Raw genomic sequence first — 24,227 nt, 5'->3', positions numbered from 1 at the left:
GTGTGCGCGTGTGTGCATCTGCTGCAGCATGCTGAGTTTGTCTCTATTGAGCTGTTGGTGTAATCTGAACAGCTCTTCTGAGAGGCTCCTAACCTGCACCAGAACAGACGGACAGCGGTCAGTGGTCAGTGAGGAACAGATAGTTGAAGGGACAATCTGCTCTGAAAACATAACTCACCCAGCAGAGGTCACAGAGGCAGGAAGGAAGCTTATGCCTCTAAACAGTCAGATTTCCTTTGTGTGGGTGTGGATGACAGCAATGGGCAGCTGAAATCGAAAGTGTTGCTGAAATGCTTTGCTTTGTCTTTTTTGAAGATCCTGAGAACAATCATCAGTAGAAATCAAAACTAAAATTGTAGCACTATAATCAAAGTATATTTGCACGTGACAGCTTAATGATTGGTTCAGCAAAGATGATCTCTGATTTAAATTCATTTATTAAGCATTAGTTGTGAAGTGGGGCGTCGGTTAGCTTAGTGGTAGTGCAAAACATATCTAAAAAAATTATAATAATTAGTTGTGAAGCTAAAAAAAAAAGGGGGGGAGGTTCTCTCCCCAACAGAAAACACTGCTCCAGGTACTATGGGGATTTTACAAAGGGAAGGAAAGTTAGGGGCCCTGGCTTTTGAATAATCACAACGAGTGGGCCAGCTGGCATGTGGGATCAGCTCATAGACTGTACATGAAAATGGACGTTGTCACGGAGTCCAATAGGTGCATGCTTTCAGCTGTAGGGGGACGTGCAGTGGTCGAGCCCTCACTCAGGCCCACCCCCAGCTCCTCCGTATATGGTGACTTCTGGGGACGAAAAAAAAACAAGACTGGTAGCACTGGTCAAACTACTGAGCTCGAGGCTTCAAAATGGCATATTACAAACCAATGGGCGACGCCACGGTGGGTTGCCACTTGGATCAGGTCAAAAATAAATGGCAATGCCCATGTTCAAGGAGGAACAATGTCATCCACTGCTGTGGCTCACTTTTTCTTCTTTTTTTTTACAATGAAGCTCTATGGCACAGATGAGTAAGACATATCAAGCTTTAGCTACACAAGCAATACTGACTCACAGGTATGGCCTCAGCTCTTTGTCCATTCGGTCTTTCCATGTGATTTGTTGTCAATGACGAACAATACATTATATCATCAGACATATCCTGTATTTCAGCAAATTCCAGCAAAATCTTATTGGATCCAATACACACTGAAATGTCCATGAACAAGAATGAATATACCTCAGCTTTTCATGATGAATTGTGGATTCATCCTGAGGGAAGGTCTCCATGTTTTGATGTGCATTTGCTGCGTCTCTCTGCCCTGGCCTTTCCGAGATGACTCGCCTCATCCAAAGCCACTCAAAGCTAAATGTCCCATCTGGTAACATTTCCACGTTTCTCCGCCTTAAATCAATAGCAATAATTTTCCTAAGACCCCTCCTGCGTGCATGCACACACACACACACACACAGACTCACTCGCAAAGACAAGGACATGTGCATAGGTCTACTTGTCTTTGTTTCAGCGTCCATTTAATTTGATAGCCTTTTGTGTGGATGTTTGTCCTTTGAGCAATCGGTTTTGAAACAAAACAACATTCCGTTTCTTGATGCACACCGCATATCTTTCTCATATCCTCATCTCTCGTTTAAATCTATTGATTGTTTCCCCTCCTATATTGTTGATTTGTGGTTCTTTTTTTGGGGGGCTTCCCCGCAAATCCATACACCGATGCACCGACGCCGGCACCCGTCTCCATTTTAGCTCACTCCCGCTGCAGGTTGGGCTGTGTGATGGCCGACACTCTGCTTCAAGGTGCAACGCATCGATGCAGCTTCCTCGAACATGCATGTTAACACACAAGGCTAAACATACACAATATACACACTCACTCTCTGTCATTTGCTCTTTCACACGTTCAAACACCCTGGGCTGTGCACGGTGATTGATCCGGGACTGATGGAGCCGTGGTGGCGGTGAGTGATGCTTCGTTATTAATGTATCCAGATGAGATAATTACTCAGCCCTCCTGCTCCTCCGCTGGTCAGACAGTTAGTTAAACACGCGTCAGGGATTATGATGTCAGCCCGATTAAATGATCAATTACACACACGCATGTGCGCGGCAGAGTGCACGATCCCTCTTTTCGAAAACACACATAAAAAACACATACAGACAAAAGAAGGATATTAACGAGTGTGCGAGTGTGCGTGTGTGTGTATGTGTGTGTGTGTGTGTGTGTGTGTGTGTGTGTGTGTGTGTTGGTCAGTGGCCGGTTGGTTGGGGGCCCTGGCTTTTGACCTTGAGCTCAGGGGTCAGGCAGCAGACGGCCAGCCAGCTGGACATTTCCATCTCAAAGACCCCGAGGACCCTGCAGCTCTCTCACACGACGACGCACGCACATACACACACATACACACGTATACACACACACACACATGCACACACTTACCACCTCTAAGTTCCCCTCCCTCCTTTTACTTGTATCTCATTTTCTCCTGCTGTGGATGGTTGGATGGTTTATGAGTGTGGAGAAGCTCCAGCCATTCATTTCTCTCTAACTGGGGGTCTAATGGAGAGGTCTACGCTGGAAACCTGAGCTCTCACTGAGTAATGAGGCCCCCGTTACTGTGTAGCATGTGTGCGTGTAGCCTTGTGTATGCTTTTTCTGTGTGTGTGCGTGTGTGTGTGTGTGTGTGTGTGTTGTGTGTGTGTTTTGTGTGTTTTTTGTGTGTGTGTGTGTGTGTGTGTGTGTGTGTGTGTGTGTGTGTGTGTGTGTGTGTGTGTGTGTGTGTGTGTGTGTGTGTGTGTGTGTGTGTGTGTGCACTGCCCAGCCGGTTCTGTGCGACCAGGCTCTGACCCTCTAAATGATGTCTCTCCTCCCCTCATCCACAGTGGCTCTTTACTGCTAATAACCTCTGATCAGATCTGAGATGGCAGAGCCCTCCGCTGGGCCTGGACTACCTCCAACCCAACAGACTGCTAATATATTCCTATCAACTGTGGGCTCCTCCATTGGAGTTTGCTACACAGGGTTCCATGGCAGGGACAGGTCACACCCAGTACCCCCTACGTAACACCCTACCAAAGCCTCGCCAGCTACCTCTGCCATCTCTGGAGGAGGGGCTGGGAGCAGGAGCAGCCGCAATGTGTAGGGGGCAGGGAAAGGGTTCCAGGCACTTCTCCACAGCATAATGTGGTTAGGGCAGGGCAGATCAGTCATCCCAACCAATACTAACCATGTCGCTGGGCCTCTCCTCCCATCTTCTCCACACAGGAGCCACAGAGAGCAGCACTGTACATTTACCTGCAATTAGATTTGCCTGAGTATCCTGCTGGGAGTGATGGAGGCTGCCCAGTCCTGGAGACGGCAACGACCCGTGCTCTTTGTGTCTGTGTGTGTGTGTGTGTGTGTGTTAATTTGCACCTATACAGTGTGGGTGTTAAAGTGCACACTTGTATTTGTGTGTTTTTAGCTTGTGTGTGCCTTCCTGTGAGTGTTAACATAAATGTGTTTTAACACTCCTGGAGTTTGTGTGAACCTGTGCATTTTTGTGTTGTGTTGTGGGGTGTGTGGTGTGGTGTGGTGTGGTGTGTGTGTGTGTGTGTGTGTGTGTGTGTGTGTGTGTGGTGTGGTGTGGTGTGTGTGTGTGCGTGTGTGCGTGTGTGTGTGTGTGTGTGTGCGTGCGTGCGTGCGTGCGTGCGTGCGTGCGTGCGTGCGTGCGTGCGTGTGTGTGTGTGTGTCAGTAACATATTAAGGGTTGGTGCTGCTTGGTGACAGCCCAGTAGTGTTTGCCCGGCCCTTTGATAAGGCCGTGGATGGATAATGATTTAACCATTGAAGATTAGTGATCAGACGAATACAATACAATGGAGAGGCTGAGAGCTGCCTCTGTCTGTTTGCTCTGTCCCCACTGGGAACAGGACGGATCGTAACAGAATGTAACTGTGTGTGTGTGCGTCTGTGTGTATGTGTGCGTGCGTGCGTGCGTGCGTGCGTGCGTGCGTGCGTGCGTGCGAACCTGTGCTGTGTAAACAAACCTGCAGTTTCGGAGGGACGTTCATCAGAATGCACACACACAGATTCCATTCCCTCGTCACTGGAACCCCACCACCACCACCACCACCACCACCACCGCTCCCTCTGTGATTTACAGCTCTTGGCCCCTCCCCACACCTCGACAGCACATTAAGAGCATTTAAACTGTGGCCATTACTAAACAGGGGTCTTTATGGAGCCGGTCCACACATCTAAAGCCCATTACAGCTACATCAGAAGCCGGATAACAATGACTAATGAACAATAGATATCATGAGAGACTGTGCCAAATCAGTATTCACTGTTACTGAGAGGGTGTGTGTGTGTGTGTCTGTATGAAAGGCAATCATAGCTCCATTCATTTTTTTTTCTCTCCAATAAAATGAGTGTCCATGTGTGCGTATCTGTATCTAAAGTGTATGTCTCACACTCATTAACGTGCTTTTAGTTGTGTAATTGAATGTGTCAGCATGGTTTTGTGTTTGTGAATGCAGTGGTTTATACAGCAAGGCACTTTCTGAGTGTTGTGTCCATCTCTGTCAACATGCTGCATGGAGAACAGTTTAATCCACACACCACAAGCACACACAGTCTGATTTTGGATTAACACAATGGGGTCCAGACCTATATAAAAAAAAAAGAAATTTAAACTTTACCTATCAACCTGGTCTCTTCTCTCAGCTTTGAGCCGGTATCTGAGTGTGGAGGTATTCTGAGGGCTTTGGCCCGGCACTGCAGCTTTGAATGGAGAAGGTGGAAGTGGCATCCGTAATCCCATAATGGCAGGTACATGATGTTCGGGGGAACCCATGTAATCCTCTTTGAGATGCAGCTATCATTGTCCTTACCTCACCCACTTTCCCTACTAATCCCCCCCCACCCTCCAACCCCCACCCCCACACTCCCCACCCTCCAACCCCCCCAGGCACACACACTCAAGCACAGATACACACCTGTGTATATACAGTACTCATCGCGGCATGCACATTGAATCATGATTTATAGATAAATGCAAAAAACTAACACTTGTCAATCTATTCCCACATTTAGTCAAAACACACAAACTCAATCGCAGCAATAGTGCACTGCCTGAATCTGAAGCGCATGTTGTCATCAGCCGAAAAATGAACCTGTCCTTTAATGATCTACCTGAAAATAAAATACAATATTTCTTCAATTGGGTAAAGAAGAAGAGGCACATTTAATATCTGTGACAAAGAGGTTATTGTAAATTATGAACTGGAGTAGAAACTAAAACAATAAGAGATACTTCTGCATGGCATCGATGAAATGCTTCATCCAGTTTCATGCCGAAAAAGTGTAGTCATTACATTTCCAACAACTGAAACAATTGCCCTATGTTCAAACAAATAAAAAGTGTTCCACTGTGATCCTGCTGTTTTGAATTTCCTTGCAATCACCGCCTCCGCTGTTTATTTGATTTTAAATGACACTTAACCCCGTCGATCTCTGATTGACTGAAATCAGGACATTCAAAGTGATTCTCCGATTACGTTTTGCGGAATTTCACACTGATCGTGAAAGGTTTCTTCATTTGCCAGCTTTCGCCTGTTCTCTTATGAAATGTCTCAATATAAGGTCTCTATTGACTTAAGGAAGGGAAGATGAAGACATTTTTCTCAGTGGTGAATACATTAAGTTGTATATACAATTTACCAGTATATATATATAAATTGCAATATTGTCACCCATTAGCTTTAATTATACCACAGATACCCCTGTTCATTGATGTCTCTTTCCTTCTCACTAACAATGACATACACACCGGCAGTCAGCGTTTTGCATACATATAGCACAATGGCAAAGCCACTCACAGCCTTACGCAGACACACAAACACACAAAAGGAGAGCACAGTCTCTTGTTGACATAATATATATATATATATATATATATATATATATATATATATATATATATATATATATATATATAATCCATCCCCTTTTTCCCAGATATAGATTTTCTGGAACAAGTAAAGGACAGAAATCCTTGACCTAACCACTGAGCGCCTTGTTAAATCTGCACATACTGTGCACTGCACACACACATCACTTTTAACAGGTGGAACCTAGTTATTCAATATGACACTTCCTATGGTGTAAGTGGCTGAGAGGATCTTAACTGATCAAGAGGGACACCGCTGCGCCAGGCATTATTAAAGTTTAAACAGAGATATCCACTTCTGAGCTTTGCAGTTTCCTGGGACACTAGGCGGCACATCTACACTTGAGTAGAATCATTTTCTATATTCTAAAATAAAGAAAGCTTTGTTGATTTTGAAGTAGTCGACATAAAATTGTATTTACCGTATTTGATTTGAGTAAAAACAGCTATGAAATACAGATTAAAAACCCATTTCATCGACAGTTCCGGAAACTATACTGTACACGGTCAGTGGAGTGACGGAGGTGATAGAGACGCATATTTGTTCTATATTTGTAAATTGTGTATTCATCTTTCAACAGCTATTGTCCTCGGACAAAATTTGTCAACAAAATTGGCCATATTACGTAATGACAGAAATTTTTTCCCAGATGATCACATATTTGCATATATGCACTTAAATAAATTACTCTTTCCATTAAATAGTTGTAATCTTTGTAGTGTAGAGATCCATCTTGTTGCAGTGGGGAAGTACGAAACGAAAATCCACCTACACCCATTTCATCTTACTTGCTAATACATTCACGTGAATTGTGTTAAAGAATACAATCTGTAAACTGGATGGTCTATCTGTGCATGCACCTTTTGATATTTTCAAATCTATTGTATAATCCTGTCCCCAGTGTGTATCTGCCAGCGCACTGACCACAGGCCAAGGGATCACTGACCCCTCACCCCTGACCCCCTCAGCTGGTCAAACTCGATCCCTGGGACAGATGGATAACGGACTCTATGCTTTATCTCCACCTGACCACACTCTCCTTCCTCCCTGCCCTTATTGCCATATAGTCTCTCCTTTTCTCTTCTCCCTCGTCTTCACTGTCTTCTTCACTCCCGCCACCACCTTTATGTGCATTTCCACATCCTGTGTTTTTACCTTTACTCCTTCTTCCCTCCTCCTCCACCCTTCCCCTGTTCTACCACTCCCATGATTTTCACCCCCTCAAATATAGTATACAGACAGAACCATGAAAATTGTTACAGCCTGTATGAGCTGCTTTATACAAACCGGACGACTGTCGTGATTTTTAATAATAAAAATTCACATGATTATAATGCATTCAACAACTCATTTCCAAATAAGACTGTCTGTAATATAAAGAATTGTTCCAAGAAACAGCATCTTCTCAGTCTTCGGCTGTGAGTAAAATTCAGAGGTGTAATCATCGTAGTCCTCCAACGGTGACTACAAAAATCAAATCAATCAAAGATTAAATATTAATATTAGCATATAAATACTTTAGTGCTGCACTGCGACTGTTTTTTGGTGGGGTTTTTTTCAACAATAAAAAAAGGTGCTGAGCTTAGTTATGGATCTGCATCCTTGTCATGCAGGCAACATCTACATCGCCCTGCATCCCTACATTTACATTTTATTTATTCTGTATTTTAGTTACATCTTAAGTTCAGCGTTTTCCCTCATCTCTCTCTCTTTCCCTCTCTGTGTGTGTGCGTGTGTGTGTGTGTGTGTGTGTGTGTGTTAATACATGGGATCATTATAAACATTTATGCAGCCTCTCGTGCCAAAGGGGCTGACGCTCAGGCGGATCGAACCTTTCGATTGATACTGAAACAATTTGCATACTGATTCTCTTTCAGTGCGCACGGATCCATAACGACGCCGGCCAGCTATTCAAATGCGCCTGCCTCGACAAAAGCACGGAGAAGAAGAAGCTCGGTACCGGAGCAGGAAAAAGAGAGGCTTTATTTTTTGCTTGCGGGACGGATAATTTGCGGTTGGACACGGAGGACGCATGCGGCGGCTAAGGATGTTTACCTCGGTCAGGATTTGGGACTCTTGCTCTGGCTCTGGCTCTGGGAGCGAAGCTGGAAGCCGGAGGGTCGAGGGAGAGGGAGAGGGTGGGACGGGGGAAACAGAGAGGAGACGAGTGGATGCGAGTGCATCCTCTGCTTTTCTCTTTCTTTTCTTTTTTTTGCAAGTCCTACAGACGCGGGGAGTTAAAGACTTCATGTAAATTGATGCCTCGAGCTCTGTCGTCGTGCGCCCTGCTGCATGGGTCGGAGCTGTGAGGCTGTCAAAGGTGCGTGGCGGAAAAGGATGCTGCGGTAAAGTCGAGGTCTACAGTGTACGTGCGTGCGCGCGCGCGCGCGCGTCTGTGTGTGTGTGGTTAGTGCGTGTGCGTGTTTGTGTGTTTGAGAGAGCTCACGTGTGGCGCAGAAGAAGAGGAGTTTAAATGCAGACATGTTTGCACCCTGGCACGGACAAAAGCGTGCGTCGTCCAGGTCTGACGCACGGCATCCGACTGTTTGTCCGCATCCTGACACATCTGCGCACAAACTTACAGCAGCAGCAGCAGCTGCGACTCTCTTCATCCCGTGACATCTACACACCGTGGCGTCAGATCGGGGCCAAAGCAGTGATCTCTGGAGAACGGTTCCATTAATGAAAGATCCGACTTCATTAAGTGGGGTTATAGTAATGATAATAACAATGCACTGTCTAGGCCGCAGTGGGCAACACTGTAACGAACGGCTGATTGATTTTCTGCATAATGTATCTGTAGAGTCAAACTGTGGTATTTTTTTAATATACTGACAGTGACCTGTGGATAAACACACACACCCACACACACACACACACACACACACACACACACACACACACACACTGATAGTAACTGATAAATAATGTAATGATCAACTCTAGCTTTGTGTGTGTGTGTGTGTGTGTGTGTGTGTCCGTGTGTGTGTGTGTGTGTGTATGTGTGTGTGTGTGTGTGTGTGTATGCTCGTTCGTCCGCGGACAAACACACACATACACATACACACACACGCAATGAAGGGCTCAAATTCAGCCGTTTTGTCGAATTAAAATAAATTCCATGTAAATGAATTTATCCGTAACAGTCCGGGTTCTCTTATGAGAGATGAGTCTCTGTTTGCAAAGACAACTAATGCACCGGGGAAGATGATCATGCAGGAAATCATGTTGTCAATTCTCCTATTGAAAAACCAGCCCCACCCTGCATGGTGTTGCTGTCATGTGAAAAATGTTGATCTACTTGGAAACAGTGCCGAGAAATCCCTAATTATCATACTTAATATTGTCATAATGCCCGAAATTCGCGAGGGCAGTTCTGTCAAAAATTGGAAACATTTCATCAGGAGGTTGATGATTTGCATATGGGTATATGTTTAAAGTAATAGTGTACATTTGAGACCACATGCTAAATGCCCTAATGCTAGAACAGTCATCTTGAAAATTCCCAACAGGTCAAATATTTTTCAATTACAATTATAAAGTAATAAAAATCACAATGTCACTAAAATTAGGCCGAAATTGTGGATTTTAAAAAAGCACCATAACACATAGATTTTTTTAAATCTCACCAGAGAGGTGGAAGACGCGGGTTGTTGTTCTTTTTTAATCTATTTCAAAGTCTCAAACCCGTTTATTAATGCTCGCTGAGCCCCAGGCTGTTGGAGTGAGAAGTCATTTTGAATTTGAAGTGCACATTTCGAGCACCGCGGCGGGGCTGGTTTGGCTATCGTTGACACGGTTTTGTTGCCATAATTGGAGTCTCGCCAAAGTTACATGGAGTAATTGGGCGACATATGGACACCTTGATGTAAAGTGATGCCTGGTTAATTTCGCATGAGCGCACGAATCAGAGCAAGTGACGCGGAATAACGCGAGGGCAGAGGCAGTTGATCTGCCTCTGAGCAAGGCAGCAGGTCCCCGATCTGCCGCTGAGCCATGATGGCATTTTTTTTATTAATTAGGGGGGTACATAAAAAGTAAATTCCTAAATCAATGGGGAAGGGGAGGGGGCGAGCTCGAGTAGTTTCAGCTCTGAGGGTTTACTTCTTCCTGTGAGATGAGATTACTCACATGGAAAATAAACTGTTATTTTTTTTAAATTCTCTGATGCGGATTTAAATAGAGCATCGCTTCATTTCTGCTTGGTTTGTCGTGGTCGAAATAATTTGAGTTGATCTCTCTTCATTTTCTTTTCTTGCATTTTCGCCCAAAGAATAAAGTAGAACACGTCAGAATGAAGTCATTCGCGCAGCATTGAAAGATTTATTTTCAATGGTGTAAGTAGATTTGTGTGTTTTCCTTTCAAAAAATAACTCAGTTGCTCATTTGAATAATAACCATTTTTTTTTAAATCATTTATATTTGGAAGTTTACGACAAAAATGCCACAGACAGAGAACATTTCAAAAACGTATAAATTGTTTTACTTTTGTTTATTCTAACAAATCAAAGGCCTCAGCCCGGGTTCCTCCAAGAATTATAATTGTATTCAGTATCGATTGTCGCGCTGTGGTGTGTTTTCAAGGCCCATACTTCAAATATGCTGTAAAGGCCACCAGTAACACTGCAATGCACATTTTGGAAAAGGAGCGCAGAGAGGCATAATCTCATATCTTCTCAAATATTTCAACGTTCAACGTTTCTGTATTTCCCCCTAATGAATTTTATTTCGTGGATGATCTGCGGATAAATCGTGCAATAGATCAGCAGAGCAACGATATTTACGGAACTCGGGAGTTTAAAGGTGAACCAGTAAATTAGGTTATCGGTTCAAAAGGGATAGAACGAGAGCGATGCGATTCATTTTCAAAAGGCTAATTCGGTTTTCCACGAATATGTGCCCTTACATAATACGGGTCCATCCGCCACAAATGGACCGTGTAGGCCCAACTGAAGTCAGGCCCATTTATAAAAGTTGAATTTCACCAGATGCCACTTGGCGGGGGCTCGGTCCTAAACAAGCTGTAATTGTCATTTTGCACATCTATAACGCTCGCGACGCTGTGTCACTTTGCAGAGCTGCAGAAATATTGATCCCCGGTCCTCCTGCGCGGGGGAACAGCGGTCCTGCTCGGCTGTGCCGCGGTGGGCTTCTCGGGGCAGGATGCCCCTGATTACTATTCACTGCGAGACCAAACGTGAGGGGCTAATTGACACGGTGCCTTCAGGAGCCGATTACTGGCCCACACTTCGCTCTGGCATGTAACAGGGCTGCATTATAAAAATGTATGTAGCCTGTATTTCTTTTTTTCTTCTCCAAACTCTGCATATCTATATCAGCACGTGTATGGATCTGCAGGGCCGCTACACTTCGGCCTCTGTATCCTTTGCACTAATTGATCGGAAATTCCCCTTGACATATAACTCCTCCTCCAGAAGTGCTCAGAAGCCCCGTGTCACTTTGTAGGCTCTGTGCAAAAAGCAAATGTCACCGCGGCCCGTATAAGGGCCCGTGGCCTATATCTGGGCACAATGGCCACACACACAAACACACACACACACGCGCACGCGCGCACACACACGCACACGCACACACTCAGCTCAGCTCGTGCGGACGTGGCAGCAGCCTATCGATCCGCACGAGGACGTGTGGATGAGGCTTGCTGCCATGTAAGGGCCAAACGTTGGCGTTTCATCTTCCTCTCTCTTTTCTACATCATAATAATGTGACTCTGTGCGCGTGTGCAACCAAATAAAAGCACGAGAAACTCGTTTGCAGTCCAAAATTTAAAAAAAATTAATTAAAAAAAATTGTTGTCTGGAACAGGGTTAATTTTATTTTATTATATAGATAAAAATAAATGCACACTTTAACTTGATGATACGATTTTTCTAATGAATTTCGACTTTTAATTTGAGTGTCCAAATGTGCACGATCACACCGTTTCAAAATAAATATGTCATAATGTCCACGGTGTTTTTGTGACTCTGCTGCCTCGAATCTATTATGTCCCCGGGACTGCACGGTTGGACAGCCCCACTTCGAGGAATTAGTGTCCCTTTGTCTCGACACACGTCACACACACGCCGTTGACATTGACTTCACATCGGAGACAGTTTAACTTCTTCTCTTCTTTTTTTTTTCTTCTATTCTTTTTATTTAACTCGTTCAACCGAGCGTCGGGTCTATTGTGGGGTGTGTGTGTTTGTGTGTGTGTGTGTGGGGGGGGGGGGGGGGGGGGGGGGGGCTGACAGATGCGGGGGCCCTAAAGCAGGTCCGGGACAGGGAAAAGTCTGAAAGGTTAATCTGTCCCCCCGCAGATGTTGGCTTTGGGAGTCTTGAAGCGTCACCTTTGACATGTCCCTCATTCAGCAGGGGGTCCAGCAGGACACTGACCGCTGCAAGCTGTCACCTCGGCCGGCCGAGGACGCCCTGCGCCACCGCTCTATTAGGCTAAACGGCCCTTGACATGTCAGAGTGGAGGAGGCGACTTTAATCGGCCTGCTGGTCCGGGGAGTAGGACACTCGTCCTGTGTAATGCACCGCAACAACACGTTCCGTGTCAGCATGTCTTTTCCTCCGTGGCCTTGAATTCTTTCTTTTTTTATAATAGAGATTGCTATGGCATGTGTTTTTCTGTCATTTTGGTTGTTATATAATTGTTATCAAGAAAAATAAAATTGCATTTGAATAAATCACGTTTGCATTTTTTTTTTTTTTGAATGGGTTCAAATCTATATACTTAAATGGTTCCAAAACTTGGGGTCCATCTCCAAATAGGACACGCGTGTGCTCAAACACACACACACACACACACACACACACTACTGCTGGGCTTGGTTCGTTAAGCCTAATGGTTGAACAATAGACACATCTGCTCATCTTTTTCTATCAAAAGAGAAGGTACTACAGTCTCCTTCGTTTGGTTAAACCGCCACATATTTGTCAGGGGGCTTTTTGGGGGGAGGGGGGGGGGGTGCTGCAGCCGAAGAAGCCTCATGAAGAAAGAATGGATCTATGCGATGTGAACACAACGCATGTGACTTGATTAACTTGATTCAATCATTGCGCTTTGTTGAGCCTCCTCTTTCTGCCTTCTCGAGGAGAACTGAGTGTGTTTACGTTGGAGGCTTTGAATTTTTTCTCCCCCCCCAGACAGAAATCAACTCCAAATGAACCCGGAAGTTTACTTCATTTGCACTTAATCATTTAAGGGGGACTGACGCCAACGCCTCATTATGGCGCTAATAGATTTAATATCTAATCTTAATAACAATTAACTATTGAACTGAATATAGGCGGAGTGTCCAGTCCATTTCCATCGGGTCGATTTTGTGAGAACATTATTAGGGATGCGTCTCTTTGCAAGTTTTCAACACATCAGTGAAGGCTACACGGGATGCTGAATATATTCTGGACAACAGCTTTTAGCAGGTGGCTTGATACCTCCCTTCCTTAATAAGGTAGCTGACGTCAGAGCAATGGGGCGGTTTGTGTATGTGTATGAGAGAGAGAGAGACAGAGAGGGAGAGCGAGAACGGGAGGAGGTGGGTGTCCGTAGTGCGCATGTGCAGACGGTGGTCTGTGCTGCGGTGGAAGAGGGCAGGAGACACACAACTAGGGAGATGGCGCGGCATCCGACCGGAGCGCAAGGACAGCTGGTTAGCGGTGGGGGGGCTTGAATTATAAAGAGAATCAGGAAAAAAAATTTAAAATATATTTATTTATGTTTATACCAGGAAAAAGGGGGATTCGGAAAAAGGAGTTTCCACCCTGCCGGACTGTACCAGAGGTAGGACAATAATCCAAAAGCCTTTAGGGGAAATACAAGGAGAAGAGGCAATAGCAAAAGGCTGCTGCAACAAGAAAAGGGAAGAATCAAAAAGCAACAAAAGACAATTGAAGTTTACTGGACGTGAGGACTTCTGGACATCGCTACCTGCGGTAGGTCAGATAGATGGTTTGTCCACAGCGCTGCCCGGATCATGAACGCACATCTGTCGATGGAGAATATTGGCGACATGCACGGAGTGAGCCATGAGTCCGTGACCGGCCACGGAGAGCTGCTGAGTGGCCACAGTCCGCATTCCCGTCCGAGCCCCCGGGGTCTGGGCCACCGCGCCATGGGCATGGCGACCCTGCTGGACAGCGGAGACTATCACCCCGGCCACCCGGGACACCTGCATCCAGCCATCAGCATGTGCGAAGTCCCCCCTGGCATGAGTGCGAGCAGCACTTACACCACCCTGACTCCGCTGCAGCCCTTACCCCCCATCTCCACGGTGTCCGACAAGTTTCCTCCCCATCACCACCACCACCACCACCACCACCACCATCCCCATCATCCACACCCCCACGCTCACCAACGGATCCCCGGGAACGTCAGCGGCAGCTTCACGTTGATGCGAGAGGACCGGAGTCTGGCGCCCATGAATAGTCTGTATCCCGCATATCATCACAAGGATCCCTGCATGGGCCAGAGCTTGTCCCCGCTGTCTGGTTCCGGGCTGGCCAGCATACACACGTCCCAGGCTGGCATCCCTCCCTATGCCCTCCCCGGCGCTGCCATGCCTGGTGAGAAGATGCTCACCCCCAGCGGCTTCGAGGCTCACCACCCGGCCATGCTCGGCAGACACACGGAGCAGCACATGAGCTCCTCGGCGGGCATGGTACAAATCAACGGCCTCCACCACCACCCGCACGCTCACCTCGGCGCGCAGGGGCACGGCCAGGGGCTGGGGAACAGCCGGGAGCAGGCCTCCGGGCCCGGGCAGCAAGGGGGCGGAGGAGGCGGTGTGTCTGGCGGACAGATGGAGGAGGTGAATACCAAAGAGGTGGCGCAGAGGATCACCACGGAGCTGAAGCGCTACAGCATCCCTCAGGCCATCTTCGCCCAGCGGGTCCTCTGCAGGTCCCAGGGGACCCTGTCCGACCTGCTGAGAAACCCCAAACCCTGGTCCAAGCTCAAGTCCGGTAGAGAGACTTTCCGCCGCATGTGGAAGTGGCTGCAGGAGCCTGAGTTCCAGCGCATGAGTGCGCTCAGGCTCGCAGGTGAGCGAAGCCTCGGTAAAGCCCCCCTTTTATTTGCTTCCATTTTCTGCATGTGCTAGTGAGACAGTCAGACGCTCGGGGAGTTGAATCCGCGTGGAGGATCACTGGTCCTCATTTGAGCAATGGGTCAGGTGGGCTGGGAACAAAAAAAAAGTTTTTACCACAAAGCTTTTACAGCTGTCCAAGTGTAAAACCATGTAAGATCCGATTACGGCAGCATTCAGGACGCATGGCTCTCTGGGCTGATAGTTCCTGGATGGTCAAACCCAGTTGGTAAAGTGTTTCACCAGACGAGTGGCCTGATATCAAATACGCATCCCTTTTCTGTTTCTACACTGATTTCTCGTCTCGTGTGAAACAGGAACTCATGTCATTTTACCTCAAAATATCGACCGATGGAGTGTGTGTGTGTGTGTGTGTGTGCGTAAGACGATCCTGCGCCCAGAAATCGTTTGGAATGTGTTTATTTTGGTGAAGATGCAACCGATCAGCCTTTTTTGGGGGGTTGTTGTTGCCCTCGGTGTAAACAGCCAGGGGTATTTTTGTGTGTGTGTGTGTGTGTGTGTGTGTGTGTGTGTGTGTGTGTGTGTGTGTGTGTGTGTGTTTATGCACGTGTTCTCAAGAGCCTGACTAAATTGTATGTTAAGTGAAGCCGCAGTCCTGTATTGTTCAGATGGTGAGATTGGTTTTGTCCCGTGTGGTCAAACGTTACAGGCCTTCATTTCACAACAGAATAGAAACTAAATCTATAGCTTGAGGGTTGTTTTTTTTTAAAATCAAATGATGATCCTCTATTAATTTGTCCTACATATAAGGTAAAGCACGAATAAATTAGGGCCGTGTGCGTTCACATAAACCCCGTGTTCATAACGTTTCAAGGCCTGATCGATACTCTACACTTGGGCCGTGTTTGATTCTTTGAAAAGTGAGGCTGGGGCTGCGTGGTGGAAAGTGCGTGTATTTGCGTGCATGCTCGTAAACGTGAGTATAACCTATACTACTGTACTCGCGATTGATTACTTTTCAGTTTTCCCATCTGCTGCTGCCGCTGTGCGTGTGTGCGTGTGTGCGTGTGTATGTGTGTGTGTGTGTGTTTACATTTGCTAATGGTTGAATCTCATTTACAATTTAAAACTTTTTAATTTGATCATTTGATGATTAGTGTGATCAGCCGATGATTAAAGCCCAAATCAGACCAGCAGCCTATTAATTAGTACTGATGATGGTTGGTTTGTTTGTTTTATTGAAGAGATATTCATACGGACTATGAGGGGATCATAAATGTGTGCGAGTTTCAGCTTCAGTTGTTCGCATTATATTATTATTATTATTATTATTATTTCGCATTTTCATGAACATTTTTGCAGTCTCGTTTTCTTCAACTTTCCATAAGAACAGAACTCATAAATAGACATTCAAAAGCATCTCTTTGGCGAATGAATAAATGAATACATATACAATTTGAAGTTCTATCAAATAAAACATTTACAGTTGAAAAAAAGAAGAATGAATTCGAAGAGAATAGACTGAGCGCCATTTTATTGATCCGTTCGTTCCGGGGAACTAGATGTGATCGTGTGCCGAAGTAGATGTGAAACACTTATCGATTTCAGGCTTCTGAAATTAATCTGGGGCCTATTCTCTTTTGAGACACGTATTCAATTACCCACACGAATTTGCTTGAATAGAATATGTATTATACATAACTGCTTACAATAAAATAGGATAGGCGTTTGTGTGTCTGGTCTTTAGGTTGAATATTGGCAAACTTTCCTTCCAGCACAGAGGTCTGTTTGTTGTTCTCTCGTGCCCTGACATTATGAAACGCAGGGCTATCGTCCCACCGTGTGTGTGTGTGTGTGTGTGTGTGTGTGAGTGTGAGTGTGTGTGTGTGTGTGCACTCTGTTTGAGTGTGTGAAGTTATCGGTGTGTTTGTAATGATTAGCTGGGAGAAGCAGCGGTGTATGTATGTGTGTGTGTGTGTGTGTGTGTGTGATTAACCTGATAACGAGGCCGTTGTTGCGTCCCCCCTGATCCTGGGAAATGCAGCCTCTTCGCCCGGGTCTCCTGTGCCGGGACCTGGCCGCTCCGTGGTGGCTCCTGCTGTCCCAGTGGCCTTCACTCCTGTTGATTTATAGCCGCCCTAACACGAGGAGCTCGGGCTCTCGGTTAATATTTACCAGCACTGGAGACACCGGGCTGCCCACACTCACAGTGATACTCGTGCTCATGGCGCTGCGCGCAGGCCGCTGCACTGTGGTCTACTTTGAGATCGGTGGGAAACAAGATTCGATTCATTAATAATATTGACGATTTCTATCTCTCCCTAGTAATGATGGATTTGGAGGGCAATGGCACCGATATCATGTAAAAACTAAAGACCAAAGATATAGTATCTTGGAGCAGAAATATGCCAGTTTGATTAAATCCGTTCATTTAATGGATTTATTTTTATTATTGAGGTCATGCACCCAAGGTATTTTTTTTTTCGCAAAATCCGTTCTGGTTTTAGAGTGGCTTTGTGGGTAGGATATGTGACGCTGATTATTTTTCCTCTGAGGGTCCAAGTTGGGCCCTGCTCCAGCGGCCCGTGTCCGCCCCCTCGTGGCCTCTGCTCACCGAGGACCGTCCGTTTGGATGTGCTGCAGAAAGAAAACGATCAGATTTAACAATGACACGAGATCGACCGAGGGGAGATTTGTTCTTTTGCTTTTAAACTGATCCACTTGCTTCAGTCTTTCCAACATTTCGTGAGTATCTGCGGTTCATTTCTGCACCAGAGATGGAGATTACTGAGGCGTAAAGCGTCGTTTTCAGCACCGTGGACAGCGCTCGTTGTCCCCGGGCTGACGGGCTCGTCTCCAGCGGGACTGTAGCTGCTGGTCCGCGGGGGCCACTGGGGGGAGTCGGAGGTCCCTGACAGCATGTGGAAGAGTTTAGTGCCGCTGTTATTTCCCATGCACCCTAGCGGTTTTGCACAATGAGCGTCTTGGTGTTTGGAACAGAAGGTCCACTGCTTCAAGCCACTGCATTGGCATGATTCCTTTAGGTGAAGTCTTGCATATTTGGTCAATAAGGGGTTTATGATAAATATGGCTGTTGGGAGTCTTTCAGTGCCTTTTTCAACAATATCAGTTGTAGAGTTTGAAATATGCATCTCTGAGTCCTGTGATGAGAGTTTACTCCTTTTCATCTAGTCAGGGGAACCGATCATCTTGGGGGGGGGGGGGGGGGGGGGGGGGGGGGGGGGGTGTTTAGTTATTGGATGCAGACATATTGTTATAATTCCCAGGCAGTATTAACTTTATTTAGTCTAAAATGAAAAGGGATGACAGGCAGACAATTAAAATGTGTTTCCTGAAATATAATGCATGGGCAATGTTAAATGTCTGTTTCCATTTGGTACCATTCAGAAATAATGTACATTTGTGTTATTATTGCTGAAGGCGGATTGTAGGATAATTTCTTGGGATCATTGTTTCTAGGAAAAATTCACAGGATACATTTCTCAAATTAACACTGGAAGCTAAATATTATGGTTTTTCAAAAGTAAAAAACAACAACAACAACAACAACAACCCTGAATTATCCTTGTGAAAAATTAACTTGTTTTGCATCTTCTGTTTTGAGTTGTTTTGGTCAAAATGGAAAGAAAATATTCAGATATTATTACACTATAGCATGGACTATAGTGTTTAATCCAAGGTTGAGGTGTGTTAAGTTTTCTGTCATAAGCTTTGTTTTTACACGAGTACATTACCTCTCTCACAGACCCTCTCTCTTCCTGCCTGTCTCTGTCCTGAATTCTCTACAGCATGCAAGCGTAAGGAACAGGACCACGGCAGAGGGGAGCGAGGGAGCGCGAGCAAGAAGCCCCGGCTGGTGTTCACGGACGTGCAGCGGCGGACGCTTCACGCCATCTTCAAGGAGAACAAGCGTCCATCAAAAGAGCTGCAGGTCACCATCTCCCAACAGCTGGGCCTGGAGCTGACCACGGTCAGCAACTTCTTCATGAATGCACGCCGCCGGAGCCTGGACAAGTGGGTGGACGACGGCTCCGGTCACCCTGGACCCAACACCTGCACCAAAGCCTGAAGACGGACTGATTTGACCAACTCATGGACTGACTCAACCTCGGTGGAAAAGCTTTAAAACTTAAGAGAAACTTAAAAAAAAAAAAATACCTTGAAGCAACGTTTTGCCCTTAAACCTGTACTATATTGATATCTATAGTATCCAAAGATGAAAAAACAAACCAAAGACTTCTTGTTTGACCTGCTTTGAAATGTTTGTTTCAGCAACACATTTTATGTGTAACATACTGCAAAAAGACTATAATTTCACCCCCCACACATTCACTGTCACTGGTCTCTAGCTTTACTACAACCCCTCCTCACCTCCCCACCCAGTAACAATCTATCATTCGCCATCCTTATCTCTAATCTGATTGGTCGGCTTTAATGATGGGTCCCTAAACGGAGGTTTAATCAGCCTATTGACAGTGTGATCTGCAGCTGTCCACAGCCTTGGAGAGCAGCCAGAATGTGGGATTGGCCAATCAACTTTAAAGAAACATAATCCTACAGGAGCGACTGGATTGTTGTGCGACCTTGTTTGGATCGGTGGCAGTCGACTGTCTGTCTCTCTATCAAGCATTCCAGACAGACAGGAGGGATGCCCATGCGTAGACTGCTAACCCTGAGCCAAAATCTCAAACCAAGTTTCCCGAACCTCAACCCACATGTTAGTGCTTTCTTCCAACATGCTGAAGCGTTGAATGATAAAAAAAAAAAAAAAACAAGAAACCAAAGCCTTCGTCACCCTGACGCCTCACGCAGCTTAGAAATAAAACCACCAAAAATGCCACCAAGTAATCTAACCAAAGAGAATATGTTTTAGTGGATAATCTTGAGAATTTTTTTTTCTCATTTCCTCCCTTACCTCCTTAGACAGACTGTTAAGTTAGGCGCCACAAAAGAAGAGAATGTTATATAAGCTCATTCAGCATTTTGAGTCATACTTAAATGCAAATACAATATAACATACCGCCAAAAAGTAACCTACTGACATTTGCCTTATAGTTGCCTTTTTGAATCAAACTGAAACTGAGAGGATTTTTGTGACGAGTAATCATTTCAACCACAATCTTTGCTGTTAGTCTGTTTCCACAGGTCCGGTTTATTTGTTCAAAAAACAGTTGCTGCAAACTAAGAGAAACCCATTCTGTAGGATGTTCTCTCTACACTGGCTCCATGTGCAGGCTCGACACTGTGAGGTCGCCTCTGATGGGTTTATTTATTATTATTTTGAGGACAAACTCTGTCACCACCTTAAAAATAAGCATTCAGCTTTGCTCCATCATCCCCGTGCACTTCATACGTATTTGATTTTATCTCCCCATCAGAGGTGTCGGGCGGCGGGGATGATATCAATGATCAAATCAATTCCAGGTGATTACATGGCAATGTCAACTCGTCACCTGAATACCAAAGCGCCCCATCCGTGCCCGCTGCCAATCAACAGACCCCCTCCCCCCACTATCCTGCCACCCGTCTCCTGGTGAGCTATGCATTTCAGCACTAGGAGGAAAGCACTACACACAGGGCCGGCTCAGGGCAGCGTAGCATTAGATATATTAAGCTGGCCCCTTGCCATCATCCTCCTCATGGCCAGGGTTAGCAGCTCTACCTTCATCAGAACAAGCGCTTATGGAGAGGCGGGTGAGAGAGAGCTGCCTCATCATCTCCGAGAGACAAAACCAAAAAAAAGACGACAAGAAACAAAAAGAACGTGTCAAGACCTGCTGATGTTTTAAAGTGTGAACCAAAGATGCTACCTCACTCAAGTTCCATACGTGATTTCTATCACTTTGATGATACCAAAGATAACCAAAGATTTTTTCTCATTGCACGGCCTCTACGAGTGGTGTTAAAAGATGGTGTATGTCTCCCCTCCCCCAATCCCTTTGGCTCTTCCCCTCTCTTCCTTTCTTCTCCCCCTCCCACCTGCACTCAACCCATGCACCCCTGCTATGCTTGCTCTCGCTTCATCTGTGCTCTGATTACAGCTTCATAGATAGTCATGCTGATGTAGCTATAGGCGGATATGCTGATCCAGCCATAGATACACACAACCGGGCCAAACAGGTGCCTTCGGGGTACAGCGAACTGTGATCAGTCAGTGTTTTGGCAAGAGAAAAAAACATCCATTTCTTGGCAGAAAAGAAAGTAAACATGTTAAAGATTGCAATGTGGCAAACCAATCAGTATGGAAAATTAAGATTTGAGTTTGGTTCGCCAACAATTTCAACAGAGTCTCTGTGAATTTGATGGTACCCCTATAGTGCCACTTTTTTTGTGAGTTTTACTTCCACTTGGCCTCAGCTTTCTACGTGTGTATCTATAGGTTGATAAGATTGATCCAACATGTAGGTCAGACATCTTCACATGACAGTAGGCAGACAAGCTATCATAGCCATGGGAAGAATCGCTGACTCAACAATAGGCGGACATGTTCATGAAAGTAGAAGCAGACATGTTGCAATCTTTCTAAAACTCCCAGGACGAGTGCCTTGCTTGAACCAAAGTGTTAAACCGCTGTTGACCTCTCACCTTTGACTCTGTGAATACCTCAGCCTGTAGAAAGGCCACTACTGAAGAAACAAGGAAAGATTTTGTTTTAATCACACCGTGGTGCTTTCGCCAGCGCAACCATGCAATGAAAACAAACCAAAGGAATTTCTGTTGTCCACTTCTACAGATTAAACCAAAGTTCTTAGTTTCTCCTCTCCCCTGCCCCCCTTTTTTACCCCTCCGCCCCTCCTTTCCCCAGCCTTCCTCGTCCCTGTGCTGTGTGTAGGAAGGTCCAGCACTCTGGCCGTGCATGTCTTTACCAATGTCTCTGAATACCTCATAGTAATAATTCCTTTGAGTTCTGCATCGAGACGTCTATCCGGGAGTAAGGCGGAACTCCCCTTGTGTGGTAATTGTTATTGTTACTTCAAAAAGATGTATGATTATCTATTTTGTAGTTTGGGGGGGGGGGGGTGTTGGCAGAAGTGCTCTGTTTCAAGTCACGGAGGACACGTTTCAGGGTTGATGTATGAAACTTATGGGGTGGAGGGAGAAGCGTATTTTTTATCAGACATTGTTTTATGCCAATATTATGATGGTAGACTATTGCTTTTACAGGGTAAAACCAACTGCTGTGATATTGTGTTAATATTTTCCCCTTTTGTCTACTTCTGTGTTGTGATTTTTTATTTAATTGCATTTTTGTATCGTTTAACCACTGCTTTAATTTATGCATTTGTAGAAACTCTAGATTTGTATATAGTAGGTTTTTTGGGAGAAAAAAAACAAACAAACAAAAAAAAGACAGTTTTATGTTACAGCCTTATTGCCCACGCTTAGATATGACAAAGGAGTAGTTTGTATTTTTCTCTTCAGCTAAATCCTAGCCGGCATTTCAATGTGTGTTTTAAACACTGCCAGAAAACCCAGACAGTTGGTTTGCCAATGCAGACAAAGTCATACAGGAGCTACTTTGTTGAACAGCAGGCAAAAAGCAGTGTGTACGTGTGTGTGTGCGTGTGTGTGCGTGTGTGTGCGTGTGTGTGCGTGTTTTCTATTCTTTTGACTTTTTAAAAACTGTTATTTTATGGGTATTACTGCACATCCAAAGATTTTTAAAACAAACCAAAAATTTGAAAAAAAAATATGTTTAATGTTGAAAAGCACTGGCATTTGTGAGGTAGACTTGTTGAGTTTTGATTTGCCATTCGCACGGGTATAGAATGTAGAAGGCGTAGGGCTATGTAGACGAGCTTACTCTACCATGTGGGGAATCTCCTGTTCAATGTACAATCTGAAGCATCTGAAACGAGGGCTGCAAGTCCCGCTCACTTTGCTGTCTCATGCACAGAGTGAGGTGGAGTGAAGGATGGGCAGCCGGTCTGCCAGGGGCTGTGCCACGGAGCTGGGTCTGTTTTTAATGCCGTGGCACTGCCGCCTCACTCCATCTAGTATCTGTTCTTTTGGTACGTACTCGTGTAATGACTATGAGCAAAGTCTAATAAAACTTCAAAGAACCTTACCAAGGAATCATTGTGTGTGTGTGCGCGTGTGTGTGAAGGTGACGATTCACTGGATTGCTCATCTTCTTCTCCTGTCTGTGGATGAGTGAGAGTGTGCATGCGTGTCCCAGCACTGCTGAGGCTTGCAGGTATGCAAGGTGTATGTGTGTGTGTGTGCTCATTGGTATATTACTTTACTGTGTGTGTGTCCATTGTTTAACTGCATATAAAGTCTTTGGTGTGTGTGTGTGTGTGTGTGTGGGGCTGATTGGTGCGTATCACAACATTGCAGTTTCCTGTCTATCAAGCTCAGACAGCACAGCATCTCCAGGGACTGAAGGTTATTAACAAACTGTCCATGACAGATTACACGGGCACATTATGCAGCCATTGTGTTACAGACAGGAAACTGTGAACAGCCTGTATTTAACAAAGAATGAACGATGCGGTGTGGACCAATGCTTTCTATTATTTAGTTTGTCCATAAGGAGTTCCCATATGATGGGTAGCTTAGCTACAAGTCTCATAACAATACTGCAGCGCCGAAGACAATCATCTGGATCTCTTACGCTGGGGAACTAGTTTCTCACCCACAGTGGGGTGTCCTCCGGCTATTCATATACAAAGACGCTTGAAGGGTTTTGATAAACATGCATATTTGTTGTCATAGCCATTTAGGAATAGATCACAGTAGTACTTCATCTTGGACTTGCATTTCGAAAGGAAATCTCATTGCTCTCGTCGGCCTTGTTCTCTTGTCAACCTAGACCTTTCTTTTGATCTCCTTCGTGACTCACAATGCTTCTTCAGTTTTCACAGTGTGTGCGTGTGGGTGTGTGTGCAGGCGTGCCTGTTTGTGTGAGTGAGTGAGTGTATGTGTGTGCGAGTCCCAGAGAGGTAATACTGTCCGTGTTACTCTCAGATGTATAACTCCATGTCTCATGACTTGATTTGTCATTGCTGTTATCTAAGCTTTGCTACTGCTTTCTCAGTGCCGTGCAATATCATCTGTTGTGATTGCTAAGCAAATTGAAAAAAAAGGAAAGAAAATTGAGAAGCAAGTGATGATGTCATCCAGCTTTTTTCAGTGTTCAGATGTTTCAACATTTCTGTAGTCACAAAAAGTAGAAAAAATAAACTGTTGGTATTTTCCAGCTTCTGAA

At 45.3% G+C, this 24,227-nt stretch overlaps 1 protein-coding gene across 2 annotated transcripts; it reads left to right on the top strand.

Moving 5' to 3' along the window:
• The first annotated feature begins 13,513 nt into the window (after nucleotides 1-13,513).
• Nucleotides 13,514-24,227, top strand: onecut1 (one cut homeobox 1). 2 transcript variants are annotated; one of them, XM_035627799.2, is made up of 2 exons: nucleotides 13,514-14,990; nucleotides 18,805-24,227. In XM_035627799.2, the coding sequence occupies exons 1-2, from the start codon at nucleotides 13,925-13,927 to the stop codon at nucleotides 19,083-19,085; spliced, it is 1,347 nt and encodes a 448-aa protein (XP_035483692.2). In that variant the 5' UTR covers nucleotides 13,514-13,924; the 3' UTR covers nucleotides 19,086-24,227. The 2 variants fall into 2 exon arrangements, with proteins under 2 accessions (XP_035483692.2, XP_035483691.2); XM_035627798.2 differs by having other exon boundaries at nucleotides 13,514-15,005.

Source organism: Scophthalmus maximus, chromosome 4 (genome assembly GCF_022379125.1).
Source record: "Scophthalmus maximus strain ysfricsl-2021 chromosome 4, ASM2237912v1, whole genome shotgun sequence".
Taxonomy (NCBI): Eukaryota; Metazoa; Chordata; class Actinopteri; order Pleuronectiformes; family Scophthalmidae; genus Scophthalmus; species Scophthalmus maximus.
Note: the sequence above shows the minus strand (reverse complement) of the source record. Positions and strands in the feature narration are given on the sequence as shown.